This window comes from Aquarana catesbeiana, linkage group LG01, assembly GCF_042186555.1.
Source record: "Aquarana catesbeiana isolate 2022-GZ linkage group LG01, ASM4218655v1, whole genome shotgun sequence".
NCBI classification, from domain to species: Eukaryota; Metazoa; Chordata; class Amphibia; order Anura; family Ranidae; genus Aquarana; species Aquarana catesbeiana.
In genome coordinates this window covers 924222701-924249631 of record NC_133324.1, presented here as the reverse complement: position 1 = coordinate 924249631, position 26931 = coordinate 924222701, and the positions used below count along the sequence as shown (strand labels likewise).

General features: G+C 43.8%; 1 protein-coding gene across 1 annotated transcript in view; it reads right to left on the bottom strand.

The window, feature by feature from the left end:
* Positions 1-403: 403 nt before the first annotated feature.
* The window catches only part of LOC141120641 (attractin-like), a 163093-nt gene continuing 136565 nt past the window's right edge, over positions 404-26931 (bottom strand). The window contains exons 21-24 of the mRNA XM_073611026.1: positions 21802-21886; positions 14118-14275; positions 5659-5708; positions 404-717 (exon numbers count right to left, since the gene is read on the bottom strand). Coding sequence (XP_073467127.1) covers positions 690-717; positions 5659-5708; positions 14118-14275; positions 21802-21886 — 321 coding nt within the window. The 3' untranslated portion in view covers positions 404-689. The remainder of the gene's footprint in view (positions 718-5658; positions 5709-14117; positions 14276-21801; positions 21887-26931) is intronic.

Sequence of the window (26931 nt, the reverse complement as noted above, 5' to 3'; positions counted from 1 at the left end):
AGTTATATTGTTATATTCTATTCTATTTTATTATTTTCTATTCTATTCTTTTCTATTCAAATTCGAATTATTCTACTCCAAATTAGAATTTTTGGAAGATGGTTATATTCTTTCTATTCTATTAAAATGCTATTCTATTCTAGTCAATTCTATTCTTTTATTTTCTATTCTATTCTAATCTATTCTTTTCTATTCTATTTGCATTTGAACTATTAGATTTGATTTTGGGAAATGGTTATATTCATTCTATTCTATTATTTTCTATTCTATTCTATTCAAATTTGAAGCAACATTTTTATTGTTAACTTACAAGGTAAATGTATCTTTGAAAAATATTATTTTTCATTTTGTTGGACTAACTATAAAAATGGATGCGAACTGTACAACAAAAGCAGAAAATGTATTTGTTACATAAATGAAAGCTTTTTATAGAACATAAATCAAATAAACATTTTCTTTTACATAGAAAGACCTGTATTATTATTATTAAGTGGAAGACAGGGCTAACCACAACTATTCTTAGAAATGCAGATTTAAATGAATAATGGGGCACTGGTGAGCAGGTTACATGCCCCACTTCACAGTCTCCTTCTTAACATTTACGATGAATAATTAGTAGGTTATTATAGTATTGATATCCCTTCTGCTTGTGCATTGTGGAGCCATCTTCTCTATGTTAACAGAAGTCATTAAGGGCGGAGACCAGAAAATGCATCGCTATAGGTAAAAAAAGAGAAATAAGAATTAGTGCTTTTGTAAACCAAAAGTGACTGAAGCCTAAAAGTCCAGAATAAACTTTAGCAGCAACAGCAAGCAATAATTAATTTATCTATATCTCTATAGGGGGGGGGGGGGTTGCCTAAAACTGGAGAGTGCAAAATCTGGTGCAACTCAGCATAGAAACCAATCGGCTTTTCCATTGTCAAAGTAACCCCACAGCAGTAAAATCTGTATATGCAGCATAGCATGCTTGTTATACTCACTGTGGAACTTAAGGGGTTAATCCTCTGCATTGTGTAAAAAGGCTGTTTTATCCTGTATGCACAGATCCTCCCTGCATTGTCTATCTTGGGAAGGCCAGCTAACGCAGGCAGAGTAGCCGACCTGCACATGCTCAGTTGTGTCTTTTATGCTGGAGAGAACATCTCAGAGCTAGCCAGGTCACATGATAATTGACATCACACATGTGGACGTGTATACAGGCTGCAGTGGAAATCTCCTCCTACCTGAACTCTCAGCACTGGAGAGACTGTGCAGTTTATCACTGACCGTGGTATACAGATCAGCCAAGGGTTTTTTCTCTCCCCCCCCCCCCCTTTTTTTTAAAGTTTTGTTTGTTTTAAGTTCTACAAAAAAAACGAGGTTGTATGTGCCTAACACTAGGTAACTGCATTATATGTACGTACATGTTTGATTATACAAGTGTGGGAAAATATGTGTACCCCTTATTGTAACTCAGTTACCCATTATTCTTGTCAATAAAAAAAAGTTTTGATTCATGCAGATCAGCCAAAAAGGTATATAGTGGCGGTATTTTAATGTAAAAAGAAGATTTATAAGCTGTGGGCACTGTGGTGGGGGGGCGATGAACTATTTTCATATTACTGGGTATAGTAACACTTTAATTGAACAAGCCGAAGTTAGAAGCTGAGTGGCTACCATGCACAGCTGCACCAGTTTTTGCACTCTCCAGTTTTTAGTAAATCCCCCACATCGTCATAATTTGCCTGTCTAAATAATTTGTACAAGTATTTTAAGGATATGGAAGGCATTTATTGGTAATGTTTTAATAAGTGCCATGCTCTTTTTTGTATTCCTAGGCTGACAAATGTAAAAACATATGTGTGTGTGTAAATATATATTTTTTTAATACTGTATTTGTGTCTTATTATTACAGTATTAAGCAGACACAAAGTATGAAGTTAGGGCTGGTGTGGCCCCTACAATCTGCCAGATTTGTGCAGACCCTTACAGCTTACATGTGTCATAGCTATGATCACATGATCGGTTCCTATTCGTTAGTAGAGGCCAGAACCATCAGACCTAACATGATCTGACATCTAGGAGCAGGTTCCTGTAAACACAAATGTTAGTTTAAGGCCCACTTAGCACCAGCATCAGTTTAAATACAGACTACAATTGGGAACAGTTTAATTATAATACAACGGGCAAACATTTTAAGGATTCGTAGATGGGGCATAAGGACAGGACACCGGCTTCTGCTCTCACAGCATCCTTGCTGCAGGCTGATCACAAGTCTGGACCATCACAAGATGTGGACTTTGGCTGAAAGTGTACATACCAGCGTGCAGTACAGCATGGAATTAATTTTACCACACTATGTCTATGGACTTGTTTGTGACGATTTTACGTTAGCAAAATAAGTGATTATGAGTAACAAATGCATAAAAACCCAAAAAGTACATACTTTAAAATTAAAGGGAACGCCAGGAAACTATTTTGTTTTATTTTGAAAATATGTTAAAATTTATTTTAGGTTTTTTTAGTGCTGTCTTGGTTTTGTGGGTCGGAATTTCCCTTCAATTCCTACTTTGTCAGCAGGAACAAAGTGATAGAAAAATGACTCTGATGCCGTGTACACACGACCGGACTTTTCGACGGGCTGAATCACGTCGGACTTTGACGACTTTCGACGGACTTCCGTCGAATAGGACTTGTCTACACACGATCATACCAAAGTCCGACAGATTTGACTGTGATGACCTACGACTGGACTAGAATAAGGAAGTTTATAGCCAGTAGCCAATAGCTGCCCTAGCGTTGGTTTTCATCCGTCGGACTAGCATACAGACGAACTGATTTTTCTACCGGACTCGAATCCGTCGGAAAGATTTGAAACATGTTCTAAATTTAAAGTCCGTCACATTTTCAACAGAAAAGGGTCCGCTGCAGGATCCGATGAAGCCCACACAACGGTCGAATTGTCCGACGGATTCGTTCCGTCGGACAAGTGTGGTCAAAAAGTCCGGCCGTGTGTAACACGGCATTATACACAGAGCTGCAAATATACTTTTTTAGGCTGGGTTCACACTATTGCGAATTAGAAAGGTCCTGTGGGTCCGGTTCAGGTGCGAATTAAGGCAAAAATTGGACCTAAATCGCACTTGAACCAGTGAACAGGAACGCACCGGACCCCATGCTGTGAACTGCAGCTGCACATATGTGAACTCGGCCTTGAGCAAACCTGCATGTGGCCCATGTCCACGGTCCAATTGAGTTTTGCTTCAATGGTGTCTTTCCAGCAGCAAAAGCTCTATTTTCCTTTGTTGCCTGCCACTCTTCCAGCTGCAGAGGTATTACTCTCTGGGTATGGAGCATGTGATTCACCCCTTATAACAGTGCTGGTGATTAGCCCAGTGTTGTCACATGTGAGCCGTGAGAGTCTACAAGCCCTGTGTAAAGCCCTTGCTAAATTGACTCAGAGTTTTATACAAGGCCCTTTCCTCACTTACGGCTGCTGAACAGAGCAGCACTGAAGGGCAGAAAAAAATAAGTATTTGCGGCTGAGGATGGGAGAATTTAAAGCGGAACTAAAGGCAGCGGAACTACTTACCTTTCCTCAAATGGTCTTGTTCCTTGTCGGCGCCAACATCTTTTTCTGTGTGCCGGTTTTCCGCCATCTTTATCAGCTGCGAATGCGCAGGTCAGTTTTCATGCAAGGGGACGATACGAATAGGGAGGTGAGCCCTGGTTCACACTGATGCGATTTGGCATGCGATTTGATGTGTCAAATCGCATGCCAAATTGGCGGCAATTGCCAACAAAGGCAGCGTCCGAATCCCTTTAGGTGATTTCGGGGTGCGATTTCCATTGACATCTGTGCAGAAACCTGCAGATGTCGGGACTGACATGCGGAAATGAAATTGTGCGAGTTCAGTTGAACTTCCCCGGACCTGTCTAAACCGGCTCCATTGAGAGCTGGTCACACTCGCCTGTCATGCGCATTGGATGTGGGGAAACCCACAGCCAATTCACATATATGTAAACCCGGCCTCAAAGTATTCTTTTTAATTATCACAGTTTTCCAAAACTATTATTTTCTGCGGTCCAAAAGCTGCATGGCTTATGTAGCAAGGTGGCTAAGAACTGTAATGCCTCGTACACATGATCGGATTGTTGGCCAACAAAATCGTGGAATTTTATCCGAAGGGCGTTGGCTCAAACTTGTCTTGCATACACACGGCACACAAATGTTGGCCAACAATTACGAACGTAGTGACGTACTACGTGGTTTTTCAGCTCTTTAGCGCCACCCTTTGGGCTCCTTCTGCTAATTTCGTGTTAGTAGAAGTTTGGTGAGTGTTGATTCACACATTTCTTTTCGCGTTTTTCATTTAGCGTTTTTCATTTCGCGCTTTTCAGTTCGTTTCTGAACGGCCGTTCGTCAAACAGACATGTTGGGAATCGGAGGAGATAACGTGTTATTTATTATTGGCTTTGGAGTTATTGCTTATTTTTTGGGTTGAATAATAATGATTTGATTTGGTATATTTTCTATATTTTTGGATGCATAGAATGCACTTTTTGGTTAAGTTCTATTGGCAGAGGCAAGGGACACCAACACAGTTGTATCTTTGATCTTAAAAATGACGGGATAATGGTGTTGTGGTAACTTGCCCAAAAAAAAAACATATTAATATTATTCCTGATATCACTAGAAAAAAAAGCCTTTGAAAATTTGTTTGCAATACCTCCATTAGTATCACCAGCAAAGCAGCTTCATTATTATCCCATTAAAGAAGAAGAGAATTGTGCACTGCATTTTGAGATTTCATAATTTGCCACGTCACGAATGTTAATTCTCCATTACGAACGCTAGTTTACAAGACCGATCGCTTCTGGCTCATCCTTGCTTCCGAGCATGCGTATTTGTACTTTGGACTTTTGTCCGACGGACTTGTGTACACACACTCGGAAAATCCAACAACACACAGAAAATTTGAGAACCTGCTAGCCAACATTTGTTGGCGGAAAGTTCGATGGAGCATACATATGGGTCGGACTTACCGCCAACAGCCTGACATCCAACTTTTCCCGTCAGAAAGTCCGATCGTGTGTACGAGGCTTTACTGTCTCGCTGTGACATGCACAACATTACCTACATGGAACGCTGGCCGTTTACCTCAGAGGACTGTTGGGAGAAACACCATAACCCAACTATCTGAACATGTCTCTCGAGGTCCCTTTATGACTGAAACATGAAAGTTTTGCTCAATAGCTCATGTTTATTGTAGGGATTTTGGCTAATTTGGCCAAAATTTGGAAAGCAACTATCTCAGTTGTATGGCTACTGATAGTCTGTGTTCTTTCTGCAGTAACCAGGGGGTATCAGAGTGAAATGTACCCATCTGAAGGCAGTATAGAAAATTTCAGAAGATTTTTCATACATGTGCAGAATCCTCGTTCCTCAAAGCCTCGCCCCTTTGCGATTAAGCCCAAATTATTTTTTATTATCGTGTCACAGTGCAAAATCTTGCACCTCTGCAACCTACATATAAGGCAAATATTGAAAAAGCTCTTCCTACCACTTGTCCAAAGAAACAACAGTTCATGCACCTATCCCCAACTAATCATTCCAATGCTTCACTTCTTGCCTCATCTCATATCTCTCTATTACAGATACTAGTGTGCACCTACCTGATAAGTCCAAAAAGTGTTCTCTGTTTGGCAGCATTTGCAAACGCAATCTGAAAAAAAAAAAACCACAGGATTTTTTATTTTTTTTTAACCTAAATGAAAAAAAAAAAGAGGTTTATACTGCCCCGTGCATGTGCCTATAGCAAGCTGTGTGCTTATGGAGACACATCTGTGGATGTGCTCCTGAGCTGGGCTGTGTGCATCCATAAACACACACACACAAACACAACATGGCTTTGCCCCACCCCCCAGGTCCCTCCTCACAGGATTTGATTGATACCAGCAGATGCCAATGGCTCCTGCTTCTGTGCCTGGGAGAAGAGGGAGAGAGACCAGTGCTGCTGCAGAGGGGCACAGCGCTGGATCGAGAAAGGGAATGCCGTAAGGTAAAAAATCTTTAGGCTTTAAAACCACTTTTAAGTGCAAAAAATTGAAATTTCCGTTATATACTTGTAAATACTTTGTGCCCCCCCCCCCCATCTTCTGCATTTCCTCTCATCCTGCGGCCTTTCCTTTGAGGGCGTAACATCCCATGGCAATCAACAGACTGGTCAGAGAATATTCCAGGGCATTTCAAGGGCAGTAACCAATCAGATTTCAAATTACTAGAATAATCTAATGTGATTTCTGGTTGCTACACATTTCTGCACTTTGCATAATATTATTGCCCTTTTCTTCACCTTCTCCTCAATGAAAAAAATGGGAATGCAAGAAGGGTTTTATTGTGATCCATTCTGAGGCTATGTTTCCACTAGTGCGTCCCCAAAGTCGCGCGATTTTGCCGCGATTTTTTACCGCGATTTTACCGCAACTTTTTACCGCGATTTGAAGCAATGCCTGTATCTATGGACCTCAAGTCGCATCAAAGTGGGACCAAAGTAGTGCAGGGACTACTTTGAAGTCGCTGCGACTTGAAGTCGCACAGATATGAACGGTACTCATTGGAAATCATGGGAAACAATTTGTCATGCGACTTTTCAGTCCCAAGTCGCATGAAAAGTCGCACTAGTGGAAACAGAGCCTGAATGAACTGTTCCCAGTGTAGGCTTTTCTGTGTTGTTCATCTAGGGACACAATGGGGGTTGATTTACTAAAACTGGAGAGTGCAAAATTTGGAGCAGCTGTGCATGGCAGTCAATCAGCTTCTAACTTCAGCTTGTTCCATTAAGCGTTGACAAAGAAACCTGGAAGCTGACTGGTTTCTATGCAGAGCTGTACCAGATTTTGCTTTTGTGTTAGATACTATGGCTTATATCACTGCCTACAGTAAACTAGAGACAAAAAATTAGGCTAGCCCCCTAGGAGCCACGAACCATGTCCTTAACTACCTCCAGCCCGCCATATAGACAAATGACGGGCGGGATGCTCTCCCATTCTGGGACGACATCATATGACGTCACCCCAGTCTCGGGGCACGGTGTCAAGTCACCTGAGACCAGATGACATATGCACTCCGTGGGAGTCAGGAGTGCACCGCTAAGGTAGTGGACCCTAGGACTGACTGCTGCGGATTGAACCCTGGGAGGTTCAGGAAGCAGCTCTACTGGATCACTAACACAGATGCCACTGGGAGCTAGAGCATAGATTCCCCAGGGCTCGGAGTCTAAGAGCCAGCAGGTGTTCACCAGAGCCTCTAGTGGTAAGGATGGACTGTGCTGCAGTCTGTCTCCAGGTCGCGGGTCCCAGGGTCTCACAGCTCACGCTCACGGTAAACTACAGGAGAAGAGGAAGGAGGCAGCAGGTTGGAACAACAAGGATAGTAAAGGGATAAGCCAAATGTCGGCTGACTAGCAGACAAGCATGAACATAACACGCCAAAGGTCAGGGTAACAAGCAGACAGGGATAGTCGAGAATAGGCCAAGGTCGGTAACTGAAATCAGGCGTAAGAAACTCAGCAAGTACACACGAAAGCTAACACACAATGGTTGATCAGCAAGGTTGTCTTGCAATGCCCAAGTTAATATTGTGTTCCTAATTAGAGGCCAGGGTGGAGCTATGCTGAGGGAAGATTATTTAAACAGTCAGGTGAGGGTGGCTGGCCTCTAAAGGTGAACACAGGAGGAAAGATGAGCTGACAGACACACATTACTGCATAACCATAACAGTAACCCCCCTCTTACGAGGCCTCCCCCTCCTCCGCCTGGGCCCAGGCTTAAAGGGAAACTCCAGATGGAACCTCCCCAACAGACGAGCAGCAAAGACCTCAGATGCAGTGATCCAAGACCTCTCCTCAGGACCAAACCCTTTCCAATGTACGAGGTACTGAAGAATGCCTTTACGGAGCCGGGAATCCAAAACTTGACTAACCTTGTACTTTAGATTATCCTCAGAGACCGGAACCAAGGTAGGGAGAGGATGAGAGGACTTATTGAGGACTAAAGGCCTTTTAGGAATGGGTAAGGGCATGAGAAGACCATCAGGAGTCTGAGCAGGGTCCCCCAGACCCTTAGAGCTGAGCTGGACATCCAGCACAGGACCATCAGACTGGGCAGAGGTCAGTGGATCCCTGAGGTCAGGTTGGTTAGAAGGTGATGTGTCACAAGAGAGCCCAGAAAGAAAGGTTGAAAACCCCACCTGACCGAATGAGGCAGTTTATCCAAAGGATGGATTGAGCCTCTTAGACAAGTTTGAATGGACTTAGTAGTAGTAGGGTAAGGCCAGGTTACAGAAGGTCCTGAATAAGAAGAAGAAGGAAGCTCACTGGGCATAGGCTGGACTGGCATAACTGGTGCAGAGGCCGTCTGAATAGCATCGCAGGGCGTAGCGACTGTGGAACTGGTGGATGAGTTAACCTGGCTGTGCGTCCAAGGGAGTCCAGGGACAGGCAAAGGTAAATGGCCATGCAAACTGGAGTGAATGATCGGCTCAGGTTCACAGATGGGCTCCTCTTCCAGAGTGCCACATGACCCAGAGAGTGCCTCAGCCCGACTATTGCAAGAGACACCCCAGAAATCGCTATATGCAGCGGGAAGAGCAGAACATACTGGGATGGTGGCAACAGGAAGTTTCTCTTTTGGGGTGACCTTGAGTAGGCAGGAGGAAACCCAAGTCAAGATCTGTCCAGCAGTCCAGTCAATTTGTGGAGAATGGAGCCGTAACCAAGGAAGACCTAATATGATAGGAGATGAAGCCTTAGGTAAGACAAGGAAGGATATCCACTCCTGGTGGAGTGTCCCTACCGACATCTTAACAGGGAGGGTCTGGAAGCGGATAGGGCCCCCTGGGAGAACAGTGCCATCAATCGCCAAGACCACCAATGGCGTTGAGAGGGGCAAAAGGGTAAGTCTCATGGAAGATGCAGTTCCCCAGTCCATGAAATTGCCAGCGGCTCTGGAAATCCAGATATGCCGAGACCAAACGAGAGGAAGCGCCGACATGAAGGAACACAGAAAGGAGAAGACGAGGAGGCGAAGGTGATATTTCAGGGTCCAATACTCCAACTCCAGATGTATTAGCCCCGAGTGTTTTTCCAGACAAAGAGAACAAGTATCACGAAAATGACCTTTGACCCCACAGTAGAGGCACAGGCCCAGAGTTCTGCGTCTAGCGTGTTCTTCGGGAGATAACTTGGTTCGGCCCAGGTGCATAGGTTCCTAGGCAGGCATTAGGTGCTCCTCGGAACAAAGAGAAAGGACAGGGAGCTCAGGCTGCCTAAAGAACGGGGAGTGCTGGCGTCTTTTTTCCAGAGCCCTCTCCTGAAAGCGAATATCGATCTGGTTACACAAGGTGATGACACCGTCCAGATCAGCAGGGAGGGATCTTCCTGCTAATTCATAAAGATTATTCACAATGGGGAATGGCGCTCCCTATAGGATTCTATGGGATGATCATCTACAGCGAAGGGGGAGGTGGGGGGGGGGGTTTGTTATCCCTTTGTGTCCTACTGTGTGATAGTGTGAACTATACCAAATATCTGAATGAAGTTTACAAAAACACCATAACCCCTAGTGGTGGTTTGCGGTACCACCAATAAATTGTGCCTATATAAGCAATCTTAAGTGATAAAAATCATAAAAAATCATAAAAATGTGAACACAAGAATATAGAAGGTGTAAACTAGACACCTAGAATTGTAATGGAATTTCAAAGAAAAACCACCATATAGTATAGTGGTTTGGCATTTAACAGAGACATAAAAGTGCACCTCTGCCTAATAGTACAAATATATACAAATAACACCAAAAAAATTATAAATAGTGATCATAGTCCATAAGATGATGAATTTTTGCAAGAAAACCAGTGTTCAAATTTTCTTCAAGCAAAAACCGTGACTGGGGTGCTTTCAGATGTTCATAGTGACTTTTGTGCTCCCCCTCAAGGGTCCCCACTCACCGGATCCAACAACCCCAAAGGGGCAAACAGCATAAGATTATCTCCTCCACGATCTCCTCACCACCGCGGTCATGTAAGGCGCCCAGGGTAGTCTCCACTCTCCGTATTGATGATTAGATTATACTCATAGTAGCTCTTGTTTCTGTATATCCTCTTATATGGGGATTTAATTCAAAGCTATGTTAAAAAACAAAAAATCAAGAGAAACAAGGGAGTTTCAGTATGAGGAAACCCTTGTCACTTATTAGAGTGTGTGTCAATTCTCTTGACATTGTTGTAATGTCAACAATGTCAAGAGAATTGACACACACTCTAATAAGTGACAAGGGTTTCCTCATACTGAAACTCCCTTGTTTCTCTTGATTTTTTGTTTTTTAACATAGCTTTGAATTAAATCCCCATATAAGAGGATATACAGAAACAGGAGCTACTATGAATATAATCTAATCATCAATACGGAGAGTGGAGACTACCCTGGGCGCCTTACATGACCACGATGGTGAGGAGATCGTGGAGGAGATAATCTTATGCTGTTTGCCCCTTTGGGGTTGTTGGATCCGGTGAGTGGGGACCCTTGAGGGGGAGCACAAAAGTCACTATGAACATCTGAAAGCACCCCAGTCATGGTTTTTGCTTATAGAAAATTTGAACACTGGTTTTCTTGCAGAAATTCATCATCTTATGGACTATGATCACTATTTATAATTTTTTTGGTGTTATTTGTATATATTTGTACTATTAGGCAGAGGTGCACTTTTATGTCTCTGTTCAATGCCAAACCACTATACTATATGGTGGTTTTTCTTTGAAATTCCATCACAATTCTAGGTGTCTAGTTTACTCCTTCTATATTCTTGTGTTCACATTTTTATGATTTTTTATGATTTTTATCACTTAAGATTGCTTATATAGGCACAATTTATTGGTGGTACCGCAAACCACCACTAGGGGTTATGGTGTTTTTGTAAACTTCATTCAGATATTTGGTATAGTTCACACTATCACACATTAGGACACAAAGGGATAACAAACCCCCCCCCCACCTCCCCCTTCGCTGTAGATGATCATCCCATAGAATCCTATAGGGAGCGCCATACCCCATTGTGAATAATCTTTAAGTCTTTTGGAGGTTACTTAGGGAAGCTCCTTTCAGGGGGGCTGCATACCTCAATCCTTTGTACTAAGCGCAGCCATTATACACATTTATTATCTTCCTGCTAATTCATCCTTCACTCTATCAGAGAGGCCATGTAAAAAGGTTGCAACTAGGGCCTCATTATTCCAGCTCAGCTCAGCAGTCAAAATACGAAAATGAAGAGCGTACTGTCACACAGAAGCGGACTCTTGACGGAGACGTAAAAGAGCGCTGGCCGCTGATGAGACACAACCCGGTTCCTCGAAGATATTCCGAAAAAGTTTCAAGAAATCAGACAGGCTAGAAACCACTGGATCATTCAGTTCCCACAAAGGAGCAGCCCAGGCTAAGGCCTCGCCGGACAGAAGGGATATAATATAAGCTACCCTCGCCCGATCGGACAGGAAGTTTTGGGGCTGGAGTTCAAAATGAATTGTGCACTGGCTAAGGAACCCCCTGCAAGCCTTGGAGTCCCCAGAGAAACGGACCGGAGTTGGCAGTTGTAATGAATGTGTGGCTGCGATAGGTGCAGTAGCAGATAGCGGCTGAGGTTGTTGAACCGGGGGTCCTAATGAGGCCTGAACCTGTTCAAAACGAGGTGCCAAATCCTGAAGGAATCGCATCACCTGGGTCTGATGCGATTCCTGGGTCTCAAGTCTGCGAACTAAGCCCTGCAACGAATCATCTGCGGGTAGCAGCACAACAGCCATGGCTGATTAAACTGCCAGGTCACCTGAGACCAGGTGACAGATGCACTCAGTGGGAGTCAGGAGTGCACCACTAAGGTAGTGGACCCTAGGACTGACTGCTGCGGATTGAACCCTGGGAGGTTCGGGAAGCAGGTCTACTGGATCACTAACACAGATCCCACTAGGACCTAGAGCATAGATTCCCCAGGGCGCGGAGTCTAAGAGCCAGCAGGTGTTCACCAGAGCCTCTAGTGATGAGGATGGACTGCACTGCACTGTGGCTCCAGGTCGCGGCCCCCAGGGTCTCACAGCTCACGCCCACAGTAGACTACAGGAGAAGAGGAAGGAGGCAGCAGGCTGGAACAACAAGGATAGTAAAGGGATAAGACAAATGTCGGGGCGACTAGTAGACAAGGATAAACATAACATGCCAAAGGTCAGGGTAACAAGCAGACAGGGATAGTCGAGAACAGGCCAAGGTCGGTAACTGGAATCAGATGTAGGAAACACAGCAAGTACACACGAAAGCTAACACACAATGGTTGATCAGCAAGGTTGGCTTGCAATGCCCAGGTTAATATAGTGCTCCTAATTAGAGGCCAGGGTGGAGCTATGCTGACGGAAGATTAAACAGTCAGGTAAGGGTGGCTGGCTTCTAAAGGTGAACACAGGAGGAAAGGTGAGCTGACAGACAAACATTCCTGCATAACCATGACACATGGTGATCGCTGGCGCGCTGTGTCCCTAGGACCCAGATCCTATTAAAGAGCCAATGGTGTGGCTCTTTACCCATGTGATCCACTATGTCCAACCACAGCTGATCACATGTTAACACGGAAGTCACGATAATTGGCTCTCCTCGCCTCACACTGAGAGTGTGAGGCGAGGAGAGCCGATCAGCGGCATCTTCCCACAGGGGAGACTGTACAGATAATCAGTGCCCTTCACCTACAGGGGGCCCAGGGGAGTATGCTGCGATTCTGGGGCCTACACGAGTGACGTGGAGGGTGTGGGTAGCAGCTAGGCGACATTTTATGCAGCCTGACCAGTGGTCTCCGGCGCACCCGCTATGGGGGAACCCCAACCTGCCACACTTCCATACCATTCTGGACCCCCACACATAGGCCAGATATGGTATTACAACCTTGAGCCATGTTATACCCCAGGGTGTGTTGATATTGCTCTCAGACCTACTGCTTAAGTACAACCTACCTCAATGGATGAGGTTCAGGTACCTACAATTACGACACGCTGCTAGGGCCCAGTTTCCTCGATTGTCTCTCTTCCAGGCTGACCCCATTGAAGAACTTCTGTCTCCGGGAGACCTTAGTAAATCCCTCTCTACTCTATATGGAATACTCCTGGGCACCGACTCCCCCAAGATAGAAACATTGTGGGAAATATGGCAGAGAGACATACCTTCACTGGACAGGAAGGATTGGGAGGACTGCCTGGAGCACGGCCCCAAGCTAGTCATCTCTTCCAAAGACAGGTTCATCCAGGTGAAATTCCTACATAGGATATACCACACACCCTAGAAACTTCATCTGATTTTCATGTGGGTGCATTTTTTAACATGTTTTGGAAATGCCCAATTATATCGACCTATTGGACATCGGTGTTCAAGGCTACAACTGTCCCTTTTGGTTCTACTGGAGCTGGCCCTACTGGGGGTTCATGAGGATGCACAGCGCCCTCATCATTCCAAACCGTTAATTTCTTACCTTTTACTCTATGCAAAGAAGGAGATTCTCCTGAAATGGATCTCGCCCTCCCCTCTGGCCCTTTCCTCTTGGGAGGCACAGATAAATGAGGCCCTGCCTATGTATAGGATTACTTATATAAATAGTGGCTGTCAGTGGAAATACGATAAAGTGTGGGCCCCCTGGACCTCTACCTAGGTTTAATTTGGCAATTATTCATCATAGTTACTGTGTTATATAGGACTGTAATGCTCCGGCTAGTAGCCCTAATCTCTATACAATGTGCTAGAGGTACTTGATACGTTACTGCATATGTTGTTCGCAACACCTCTACTATTCATCTACTTGTATGTGTTTACTTGGTTTGAAATGTTATGTTCTATGTCAACTTGTATACTGTATTTACTTTACATGACAACAATAAAGCACATTTGAATGTTAAAAAAAAAACCAAAAAAAACAAAAAAACTAATTTATGTAAATAATGAATCGAAACTAATTTTTTTCGTTCTGCACATGTCTAAGCGAAAGAATATGTTAACTATTGTTTAAATAATAAGAAAATGTGAAGTTCAGGATGAAGAGTGCAATCCTCTTACCTGTATCTTTATCGGCCAGGTGAGTTTACTGGTATGGACAAAGAACGTGACATTGGGATTATTACGGAAGTCAAATTCCTTACTGTGTAAAGTACGTTTATACGTCCTGACATTGCTCATGGAGACAATGGATCTTTGCTTCCCATCCTTTGTATCAGCTGCAATTAAACAGGATATTATTAAATCAAGTTAGACAATAGTGTACCAGGTGTCTGGGGTTTAAAGGACAACTGTACCTTTAGTGTGATTTTTCCTGCATCCTAAGTGCAGCCTACCCCTTTCCCCTGCTTCTGCTATAAGAAGCCCTGGCTGGAGTCACGTTCCTAAAAATTCCCACTGGGTCCTCTTTATCATGCACACTCAATTCATTCCTATGTGGAGTTGTACTCAAAACGGCCGCCAGTGGTCAATTCAGAATACAGCTCTCCCCATAGATATGAGAGGGATGGTTGCACTCATGCCCAGAGTGAAGAGGACCAGTAGGGGTGCTTTAGGGATAAAAGGCTGTGCGGCTTGGGAAAGGGCGGCGCAGTGAACATCAATGGAACTGGGAATGGAATGTAAGTACTGGACGAGGTGGACTGCACTCACGGGATTGGGGGTATGCCTTACAGCAGGGATGTCCAACCTGAGGCCCAAGATGGCTATGAATTCGGCCCAGCGCAAAATCATAAACTTACTTAAAAATTTCGATTTTTTTTTTTGGGGGGGGGGGGTTTCTTTGTAAAAATGCATTTACACTTAGTAAACACATGCAGCCGAACAAAATTTGACAGTGCCTCTTCTCTACTGGACTTTTAAAAGTTTCTTCCCCATCTTCCCAAAGAAAAAGATCCCATTCTTCACAAATATGCCTTACTCATGTTATCAGTGTTCGGCAGCACATACAGTATATTTGTGAGAAACTATTTTCAAGGATGAAGCACGCAAAGGGCAAAATTAGAACCAAAAGATCTGATGAGCACCTTGAGAACTCATTGAGAATTGCTACTCCATCCATCCAACCAGATACTGATAAAAACAGTGTCAAATTTCGCTATAGTTTTATGTTGCCCTCTTTTACTATTGTAATAAAAAATATTACAAAAATATTATTAAGATAGGCACATTATCTATATCAGTGATCGTTAACCTGCGATCTGCCCGACTTTTTCTGCTCATCAGCTATCCTTATTGTTAGTGTATTTTATGTGTGACCCAAGACAATGCCTCTTCTTCCAATGTGGCCCAAGAAGGTCAAAAGGTTGGACACCCCTGCCTTAAAAGGACACCTTCTGCTAAAGCCGGGGTAGGCAACCTTAAAGAGGTGGAGATCTACCTGAACAACATGGGAGAAGTCAAAGATTACCTGGCACAGTGTCGCCTCCTCACACCTGATTTAAACCTCTAATTGCTATACTACCTTGTTGCCATCGTGTGCACTGCACGGCAATCATGGGTTTAAATCAGGTGGTGAGGAGGCAACATATCGCTTCTTATTTCCTGCTGCTGGAAACTGCTAGCTGAGATAAGAGGTGGAGTGCAGGTGGTATCACACCGCATGGGACAGGAGCCAGAACTACAAAGGAGGCATCGGCATATGCGGCTCTTGCTCCCTCCAACTTTAAAAGTAGTCCCTCTTTATTGCACTCTGATGCTCTGGAATGACGGGTCAGCAAGCTCAGACCACAATCTACCAGTCACCTGTCCGCGATCTATTGGTAGATCTACAGGTTGCTGACCCCTGTGCTAAAGGTACCGTTTTTATTTGGATAGACTTTGAAAAAATAAACCAAAGAAAAGGACATGAATGAATGAACCCTCATCGTAGGGAGAGCAGGACAAAGACAGTAATGACAATCTGACAGAAATTGGAACATTTCCCGTCCAGACAAAAAGCAATGGAAATCTCCAGACTGCAATAAAAGAATCTCACGGAAGAATGCAGTAGTGATGTTGGGGCCGGTAGATGGCACCACTGCACGTGTCAGGTGTAGTAAGTATCTCAGCACCCCCAAGTATGTCTGATGTGAAGATTCTGCTAGGGAAAGCAAAAATTCCAGGAATGGGCAGCGGGACAGGAAAGTAAAAAGTACTTTTTTTGCAATATAATGTTTTGTTTGTAAATGTATGTTTCCTAAAAACAGGTATTTTCATGAACTCATTCAGGGCAAAAACACAGTCATTGGTATGTAGAGGGTCAAATACAAACTTTTAGCAAAGTCATAAACTGAGGAGATAAAAACCTCTTGGTTTCACAGGAAGACATACATAAGAACAAATCACCCTTGTGGGACTGCATGTTATAAGGAGGAGGGTGACTTGGGCTTTGAAGTCTACAGGAAACCTACCCACAAGAAACCAGTATCTGATTTTTGACTCCCACCACCCACTGGAACACAAACAGTAATGGTAACAACAAAGAAAGATTCTAAAGACAAATGTACAAAGACATTTTGGGAGTGCTTTGGTTAGCTTTTGGCTATCCAGACTGGGCTTTCATTAAAACATCCGCAAGGTCAAGAATAAAAACATTGGGCCATTAAATAAAGGGTACAAGCAGAATGCATGGAGTAATATATTCATTTTGTATGTTGCTGGAGCTTCACGTTTTTTGTTTTTTTTAACAAGCATTGCATCTCTGTGTTTTCAAACCCAGTAATACACTAAGAGCCCTTTCACACCGAGCCGCCTATAGCGTCGGCGGTAAAACGCTGCTATTTTTAGCGGCATTTTACAACCAGATTTGGGGCGCTTTTACCCCCTGCTAGCGGGCGAGAAAGGGTCGGCGGTATCCCAGCACTGCCCCATTGATTTCAATGGGGAGCAGAGGTGGAGGAGCTCCTTCATCGCTCCAAAGAAGCTGCTGGCAGGACTTTTCCTGACGTCCTGCCAGCGCACCACTCTGGTGTGAAAGCCCTCGGGCTTTCACACTGGAAACAATGAAGCAGCTGTTTGAGGGCGGATTGCAGGCGCTATTTTTAACGCTATAGCGCCTGCAAAACGCCCTCGGTGTGAAAGGGGTCTTTGACTGAAGTTGGTACACTGAGACAAAAGCTTGTACATCCAAACATTCCAGAATCCAAACACAAAGTATCTTGATCAATGTAGTTATGTGCAGTCAGTGTAGTGGGTAATGCAGGGACCTATATATTGAGAAGACAAAGCAACCTTTAACAAACGAATAGGGTGAACGAATATGAGGGTAAACTCTACCTTAGAGAAAACAGGATGTTTGTACTCACTGTAAAATCCATTTCCTGAAGTTTACTGGAGACACAGGAAGTCTTTCACTCTTAGGCTAAAAAAACTGTAGGTCAGCCCAGATAACCTCTCCAGCAGTTTTGTAGCAAAGCAATAACAAGAGCATGAACATAATCACAGAGGGGTGAATGTGTGTCCCTTAATGGACTCCAAGAAAAGGCTTTTGTAGCGAGTACAAAAACGCTATTTTTTTCTCTTTCGCTGAGGGACAGCGGAAGTCTTTCACCTTTGGACATCAAAAAGAAGTGCAACTGAGGGGTGGATAATACAGCAAACGCTCCCAGGGCCAAGAAGAAACAAACAATCAAGAGCTGGAGACTGTCTGCAGCTCAGAGCTTCCTGAAGGACCTTACACTTACACCCTAAGTTGGCATCAGACTAGACCACTGTGTCTTATCTGGTGGAGCTACCTGCCAGTTTTCTTCACTTGGTATATAGATGGCAGGTAATGAAAAGTTCTGTCCAGGTTAGCATCTGATCTACCTCTCTTGCTGCAGCAAGACTTCTGGCTCCTCCCTAAAGGCTTATGAACACAATTACTGCAATTTTGCCTGACTGAATCTGGATTCAATGACCTTCTTAGCAGGATGGTCTAATGCTGCAGAGACAGCCAATTTGCCTGAAGTGCCAAGATGTTGATCAGAAGACGAGACTGCACTGATAACCAAGTCCCATGCATTGACAGGGCGCCCAAGACTTCTTCCCAGCCCAACAGGCTACCATTCCTCATGAGGATGTTCCACAAGGTGAGAAGAAGGGACTTCCCTGATTCCAGAGCTGGATTCCTAAGCTACGAGGTCATGGAACAACCTGGTTCTTGGTGCCAATATCAGTCTGTTCAGGGACTTGACTGACTTGTCTCCAACACAACATTCTGTTATCGTGAAAGGACTGAAGTGTGAAGTGGCATTGAGCAAACTGGGCTCCCTCGAAGGAGGCTACCATCAGGCCGAAGACTCTTAAGAAAAAGAGTAGGGTCAAAGAGCTTGAATCTGGGATTGTAGAGTCTGAACTTTCCCCTGTAAAAGAAACACTCTGGCCTGTGCTGTGTCCAGGACTACATCCAGATACTTTAAACAATGAGTTGGTTCCAACGCTGATTTCTGAAGGTTTGGGATCCTGGATTCTTCTATAATGTCTGAAGAGTCAATTTTAAGTTGTCCGACAAAGCCTGCACCTACTGTTCCCTCCAATGGAGGACATATCCCACAGTGGAGATGCCATGATAGTGAATTAGGGCTTTTTAATACTGGGGTCATCACCTTTGTAAACACCTGAGGCATAGCTTCCAACTGTCCCTGTTTTAGAAGGACCGTCCCTGATTTGGAACAAAGTCCCTCTGTCCCTCTTCCCCCCCTCATTTTGGTCTAATCTATATAGTTCTACATAAAATGCACTATTTTATCTTTTAAAAAGTGTTTCCCAGTGCTAAACCTTTCAGCCTATTTCTAAATTGCTGCATTTGTGAATTTCAAAAGCCAGTATACTGGAATAGTAGTGGTAAAAAAATGCACTTGTGGGTTTAACTAATAATTTTTTTTCTATAATTCTCCTTTAAGGGGGGCGTGGCAGGGGTGTGTCCTATGCCTACATAGTTTTTCTAATAGGTGTCCCTCGCACCCATCTGAAAAAGGTGCAGACAAGAGGCCAGAGAGCAGGACCATGAACTAATAGTGTAGGGGCCCCACAACGAGCTGTAGAGAATGCTGATGTACTGAAAAAATAAGGACATGTAGGGATACGTCCTTGATGCCCACAGAAGCCAGACCTGGTGGATTCCATATGGAATTTCTGGGGTCGAATGAAGAAATTAAAAACTTTAAAATCAAAGATGGGGCAGATGCCCTCTTTAGATTTGGGAACAGTGAACATATGGGTGTAAAATTATTGAAACTGTTCTGGCACAAAAATTGGGGCAATGACATCTTTATCCAGAAGACCCGAGGGGGCTCAGTTGAGATCTGCTAATCTATGTGACGACACATGAAGTTTGGAGGTTAGCCAAAAACTATTCAAATTACTTGAAAACCAAGCTTGGCGGTTGCAATGTGACAGCCACAGGAACACCAAAAGACACTGAGTGTTTCTTAACATAAAGAGGAAGAAGACTTTGCTGTCTGTTCTTTAGTATTCTTTATTTGGGTGCTCTTATCATATTGGCATCAAGAGTAGATGTTGTCCCTTGAAGGATATGCAGATCAGATGCTTCTTGGATGTGGGTTTCACGATCCAGCACTTTAGTCAAAGTGTTCTATGTATGCGCACTGACAGGAGAGTCATACGAGAGATAAGCCTAGACGTCTTCAGCAGGCCATCACAACTAAAGTTTAAAGCTTCAGCCATTTGTTCCTAGCGTTCTATAGGGATCAGCTGCAGCAGTGCTAAGATGCCTTTTTCAGGGATTTTGTCCAGTCAGCCATGGTTTGGCACAGTAAAGTCACAGCCAAGATGGGATAAAGAGCAGGGCCTGTCAGTAAGAACAAAGCTCTAGAGCAGGGATATGCAATTAGCGGACCTCCAGCTGTTGCAAAACTACAAGTCCCAGCATGCTTTGCCTCTGGGTGCCATGCTTTTGGCTGTCAGAGTCTTGCTATGCCTCATGGGACTTGTAGTTCTGCAACAGCTGGAGGTCCGCTAATTGCATATCCCTGCTCTAGAGAGAACTTTCAACTGTTTATTGGTTGGGTCCTCCACTGGTATGGTAGACCCTTTGTTAGATGGGACTGTAGGGGTAGACTATTTTTGTAGAGATAATAAACGCTTGGGGGTTGCTAATAGCTTGTCTGGGTGTTTCCAGCCTCAAGAAACAGTTGTAACTGTAGGTGCAATGTGGATTCAGATACAGAATCTGCAGAAGGTGTGGGGGTGTCCATGTGGCCTCTGTGTCACAAGACAACTGGGTGTTTTGGGCCATAACGTCTAGAATGACTTAGTTGAAAACCTCAGCCACCAGTAGGCGCGCTGCGAACACGCCTGGAGCCATTAGTAGAGTTTGAGATGAGGGGATCCATTACAGCTGGACTGTCCTCCCTATCTAGAATCAGTCATGTTGTGACCATGATGAAGTAGGGTAACCTAAGGCTCAGGGTAAGAGGCAAGGCCTCAGGTATTCAGGAAACCCAGAAATCTGGTAGCAGGTGGGAGTTGGATAGCCAGAGGTGAACAAAGTCACTAAATGCACAAAGGATTAAAGTCCCACATGGCTCTTTGCTAGGGTTGCGACTTTTTCTTCAAGCCAAACCCGAACACCTTAGTGGCCTGGGACACCTTGGGGTGCCCCAAGGAAAGTAGTAATGCAATAGCTTGCCGCAGCGAACAGTGAATGTGACAAAATTGCTCTTGCTGACATCATTGCCCTGCCCCCCCCCCCCCCCCCCCCCCAGTGATGCCGAACCTGCTCCCAGGCAGCTGCCTGCAGCTCCCAGACGGCAACAGATTTGTGTTTAACTATCTTGGGTAGCCACAGCCCGATTTTAAATAATGTGTCCGGGTTTCAGTCCGCCTGGAACCTGAACACATGATTCAAAACACGGACTATCTGGGTGAATCCCAGATAGGTGGCAACCCTACTCTTTGCAAGCAGGAGAAGCAGAAGCAGGGAGATGTTTCCTCAACACCATATAGCAGAGTGCACATGCATGCGACACTCAACCCGTAGGAAGATGTCAGCACTCAGTCCCACAGTGTTAACTCCTTTCACAAAATGTGTTCTTAGGTGCCTAGCACCCTAGGTTTTGAGGTTGCTACTAGTGTTCAGCTCGACTGGCTTACTCACAAAGCGAGTCTTCAGAGTCAGGGCAAACACTGAGACAATGCCAGCAAGTTTGGACCTGGAAAGCTTTCTTTGACAATCTTTTTAATAGAACTGCCTGGAAAAGTTCAATAGTGCAATACCCCGGGTTACGAACAAGATAGGTACTGCAGGTTTGTTTTTAAGTCGAATTTGTTTGCAAGTCGGAACAGTACATTTTTAAGTGCAACTCCAGCCTGTGCAGTGATGTGGGATGTTCCGGGTGCAGTCATGTTATTTGGGGCTCTTGTGGCCATGCAGTACTGCAGTGTGGGATGTGTCCGGCGCTGCAAGATGGCCGCTCGGCAGTACCTGAGACCAGTGTGGAGCGCAAGCGGCCAGCAGTGACATCACGACACCTCTGTTTCGAAGGTGAAAAACTTCCTGTATAGCTCAGTCAACAAGAAATATGGACATTGATTCCAGAACAGTGAGGTGCATATTTTGGACAGAGGACAACTGGTCCACAAGAGGTGTGAAAGCATCCATGTACGTCATATCTAATGTTCATTTCCTATTTTTGCTGTTTTTTTTTTTAACAGAAGAGGCTATTTTTGCATGTTTGCCTTACCATATTTCTTTTACACTTTCAAAGGCCTTGTTTCTATGAACAGTTTGTTATTATGTATATCTACACAAGGAATAAATTACCATCAAAGCTTGTTGCCCAAGTGATATTCAGGTCAATGCTCTTTGAGGCATTAATATAAAAGTCCAGGTCCCGATTTCGCTGTAGCTAAATAGAGGAAAAAAAAAAAACAGGTTAAGATACCACAATGATTTCCCTCTCTAACACAAAAAGGTGCACTTAGGAACATTGGTAGTTAAGTACTTAAATTAAATGACAACCCCATACTGTGATTTCTTAAATTTTTACAAAGAACTGGCAGGAATCAGTGCAAGACATGGGTGGCTTTCTGACATTGGTGCTGCTAAGAAGCAAAAAATTAATCAGTTTTGATTCCTACAAAGGCATTGGAGCTACTTAAATAAAAATATGGAACAGCTAATCTGAAGTCCAAGAATTCCTGCAAAAAAGGATTTCTTAAAGTCAAAGTGTGATGATGAGCTGGGCTCATACTTTCTTGTGCCTCAAAATGGGTTAGTGCCGGAGCCCCATCGTGGTTATGGACCAATAGTGGGGAGTGGGAGATGCAAGAGAGCAGTTCCAAGCTAACCTTGAGGAACTGAAATAACTATTTGTAGAGCATATAGTATTTCCTAGGGTGCCCTGCAAGGTAGGTTACATAACCCTCTAGGTAGGGTGCTTGCTCTTAATGTCAGCTAGAGGTTTATAGTGAATACAGGACCACTTTATGTTTGTAGTCAGGGCCGCTGATAGGGGGGTACAACCGGTCCTCTTGTTAGGGGGCCCGAGCACACAGGGGGGCCCACACAGGGAGGGGGATTAGTGATGGGCGACAATTGCAGCACTCTTCCTCCAGTAGCTGAAAGCTTGTCTCTCCCCTTCTCCCTGCTGCCAGCTTTTATCTGCTGAGAAAGAGACAACCCTCCCTTACTAATTCCCCTCCCAGCGCTGGCTCTAAAGTTAGCTCTGCTCATGAGTTTGTTATCTCTGTAACTTTGTTTCTCTCTCTCTCTCTGTCTCTCTATGATCTCACCTTCATTTCTATTTATTAACTCAGTTTTATCTTTTAGATTTAGCAGGAATTCTGAGAGTTATGTTGTATTTGTGTCTGCTAATAATGATTTTATTGTATTTTTAGCAAAATATAGCTTTAATATTTTCTTGGGGGGGGGGGGCTGTCAAGTAGTCTGTCTGGGGCCCTACTATTTCTATCAGCGGCCCTGTTTGTAGTATTTGCCTTTTTTGGGGTTTTTGAATTCACCCATGGCATTACTGCTTGGATGAGATAAACTGAACACACACACACACACACACACACACACACACACATTACATATACCAGGCATACAATTTATTAATTTTTTTGATTTTCAAAAAATCGGTTTATTATGTCGATTTAGTTAAAGTGACATTAAAGCTTCTTTTTTCTTGTATTAAAATAACAAACATATTGTTATACATGCCTACTCTGCGCAATGATTTTGCACAGAGCAGCCCGGATCCATTTATTCTGGGGTCCCCCACTGGCGCTCCTGGCTCCTCCTCTTCGGCGGCTGCCCCCATAGGAAGCGTCCACTGACACAGACAGTGTGGCTCGGCCCTTTCCCCGGTTCCCCCATCACAGAATTTAATTGACAGCAGTAGTAGCTTATGGCTCCTGCTACTATCAATCTGTCCATTGACGAGGGGGAGAGTGCTGCTGCTCTTGTGCACATCGCTGGATCGAAATTGGGCTCTGGTAAGTATAAGGGGTGTCTGGGGGGACACATGCAGCACAGAAGGTTTTTTTTACCTTTATGCATAGAATGCATGAAGGTAAACAACCCTAAGGTTTTAGAACCACTTTAATCTCCATTTCAAATCAGTTCCCAATGATTACTGCCACCTAATCACTTCAGGCACCTGGACTTGGAAACATCCGTGCTGCCTGCAATCATCCAGTATTAAGGCTGACCACACATTTTATACACAATATTCTTGTAAAATGTTCCTTTAGATTTATCCAAACCATATAATATGAGGTCAAACCTAAACACTATCAATTTGTTATGTAATCAGGCAGGCCCTTCCAATGCATAGTTAAAGGGTAACTCCACTTTCATAGCAAAAAAATAAATTGCAAATAAAGAAAAAATAATATAGCGTATACAATTGCGACACAAGTCATATTGTGATTGAATGTTATTAAAAACGACCTTTCCTTTTCAATCTGCAGGGCTGTAATTTTCTGTAAAATGCAATATGGTTACCTGGTGGTGTTCTGTACCAGATGGTGTAGAACGCCCCCCAGAAACATCTCCTGCTTGTGTGATTGGCTCACTGATTTTCCCAGAAGTCTACAATAAGAGCCCTTTCACACTGCTCTGTAGCAAAATCGTGGTAAAATCGCATTTTAATTTTTACCGCGGTTTTGCTGTGTTTCATATGCGTTTCCTGTGCGTTTTTGGGTTGCCTGCACATGTGACTCAAAAACGCACCAAAAATTCAAATTGCGGTGCATTTTTTATGATGATTTTGCCGCAATTTCCATTAATTTCAATGGTAAGCTGCATTTTTGGTGCAGTTTTCAACACTGCATCTAAGATACAACATGCAGAACTTTTCAAAACACAACGCACCCACAGCGCAGTGGTGTGAAATCCTATATAAAGGAGTTGTAAAGGCAGAAGGTTTTCTATCTTAATGCATTCTATGTATTAAGATAAAAAACCTTGTGTGTGTAGCAGCCACCCCAGCACCCCCTAATACTTACCCGAACCCCATCTCTCTCCAGCGATGTCCACAAATGTCTAAGCTGTCTGGGACTCTCCTCCTGATTGGCTGAGACACAGCAGGGGCAGCACTGGCTCTTGCGGCTGTCAATTAAAATCAGTCAGCCAATCAGGGAAGAGAGGGGGCGGGGTGGGGTCGTGTCGGGGTTCCGTGTCTGAATGGACACACAGAGCTGTGACTCAGCTCCTGTGCCCCAATAGGAAGCTGCTGGTTATGTGGGTGCTCGATAGAAGAGAAGGATCTGGGCTGCCCTGTGCAAAACCACTACACAGAGGAGGCAAGTATGACATGTTTGTTGTTTTTTTTTAAATCATTTTTTTTACAATCACTTTAAAGGGAAACGTTTTTCTTGCAGAGTAAAAAATGCAGGAAAAACATATCAGTGTGAAAGGGGCCTAAGATACAAGTCAGATTTCAGGCATCCCCTGCAACAAAAATTTTATTTTTGGTGAGATACTTGCAATGGTAAATATCTTCTAAAGGGATGCAGGCTCAGCTGCTTTCCTCATTAGAGCCCTGCAGGTGCTGCAGCTGGTTGACAATTGGGAAACCACTCCCATTAGATTTCATTTCCCACATGGACACAGACACACACACACACACGGATTTCTTCAGAATTACAAAAGGTAGGAATCTGCAACAAAGTTTTTAAAATCCTTGTAATATAAATTGATCACCGAGAGGGGAATGTTTTTTTCCTTACATGCTGTTTGTAAGGAAAGCACTCTAGGGAGATGTAGTTCTGGAGGTATGCTTACAGTGCCTTGAAAAAGTATTCATACCCCTTGACATTTTCCACATTTTGTCATGTTACAACCAAAAACATAAATGTATTTTATTGGCATTTTATGTGATACAGATAGACCAACACAAAGTGGCAAAGTGGAAGGAAAATTATAAATGGTTTTCAATTGTTTTTACAAATAAATATCTAAAAATTGTGGGGGGGCATTTGTATTCAGCCCCCTTTTACTCTGATACCCCTAACTAAAATCTAGTGGAACCAATTGCCTTCAGAAGTCTCCTTATTAGTAAATAGAGTCCACCTGTGTGTAATTTAATCTCAGTATAACTACAGCTGTTCTGTAAAGCCCTCAGAGGTTTGTTAGAGAACCTTAGTAAACAAACAGCATTGTGAAGGCCAAGGAACACACCAGACAGGTCAGAGATAAAGTTGTGGAGAAGTTAAGCAGGATTAGGTGATTAAAAAAAATATCCCAAGCTTTGAAAATCTCACGGAGCTCTGTTTCATCTAACATTCGAAAATGGAAAGCGTATGGCACAACTGCAAACCTACCAAGATATGGCCGTCCACCTAAACTGACAGGCCGGGCAAGGAGAGCATTAATCAGAGAAGCAGCCAAGAGGTCCATGGTAAATCTGGAGGAGCTGCAGAGATCCACAGCTCAGGTGGGAGAATCTGTCCACAGGACAAATTAGTCGTGCAATCCACAAATCTGGCCTTTATGGAAGAGTGGCAAGAAGAAAGCCGTTGTTGAAAGAAAGCCATAAGAAGTCCCGTTTGCAGTTTCCGAGAAGCCATGTGGGGGACACAGCAAACATGTGGAAGAAGGTGCTCTGATCAGATGAGACAAAAATTGAACTTTTTAGCCTAAAAGCAAAACGCTATGTGTGGGGGAAAACTAACACTGCACATCACCATGAACACACCATGCCCACTGTGAAACATGGTGGTGGCAGCATCATGTTGTGGGGATGATTTTCTTCAGCAGGGACAGGGAAGCTGGCCAGAGTTGATGGGAAAAAGGATGGAGCCAAATACAGGACAATCTTAGAAGAAAACCTGATCGAGTTCCTAAAAGACATGAGACTGGGGCGGAGGTTCACCTTCCAGCAGAACAACAACCCTAAAAACACAGCCAGAGCTACAATGGAATGGTTTCGATCAAACCATATTCACGTGTTAGAATGGCCCAGTCAAAGTCCAGACCTAAATCCAACTGAGAATCTGTGGCAAGAGTTGAAAATTTCTGTTCGCAGACGCGCTCCATCCAATCTGACCTGAGCTTGAGCTATTTTGCAAAGAAGAATGGGCAAAAATGTCCCTCTCTAGATGTGCAATGCTGGTAGAGACATCCCCAAAAATACTTGCAGCTGTAAATGCAGTGAAAGGCAGTTCTACAAAGTATTGACTCAGGGGGGCTGAATACAAATGTACCCCACACTTTTCACATATTTATTTGTAAAAATTATTGAATACCATTTATCATTTTCCTTCCACTTCACAATTATGTGCCACTTTGTGTTGGTCTATCACATAAAATCCCAACAAAATACATTTACGTTTTTGGTCACAGCATGACAAAATGTGGAAAATTTCAAGGGGTTTGAATACTTTTTCAAGGCACTGTATGTCCCCCCCCCCCCCCCCCCAGCAGCTGCCCTCTGCAAGCATGGTG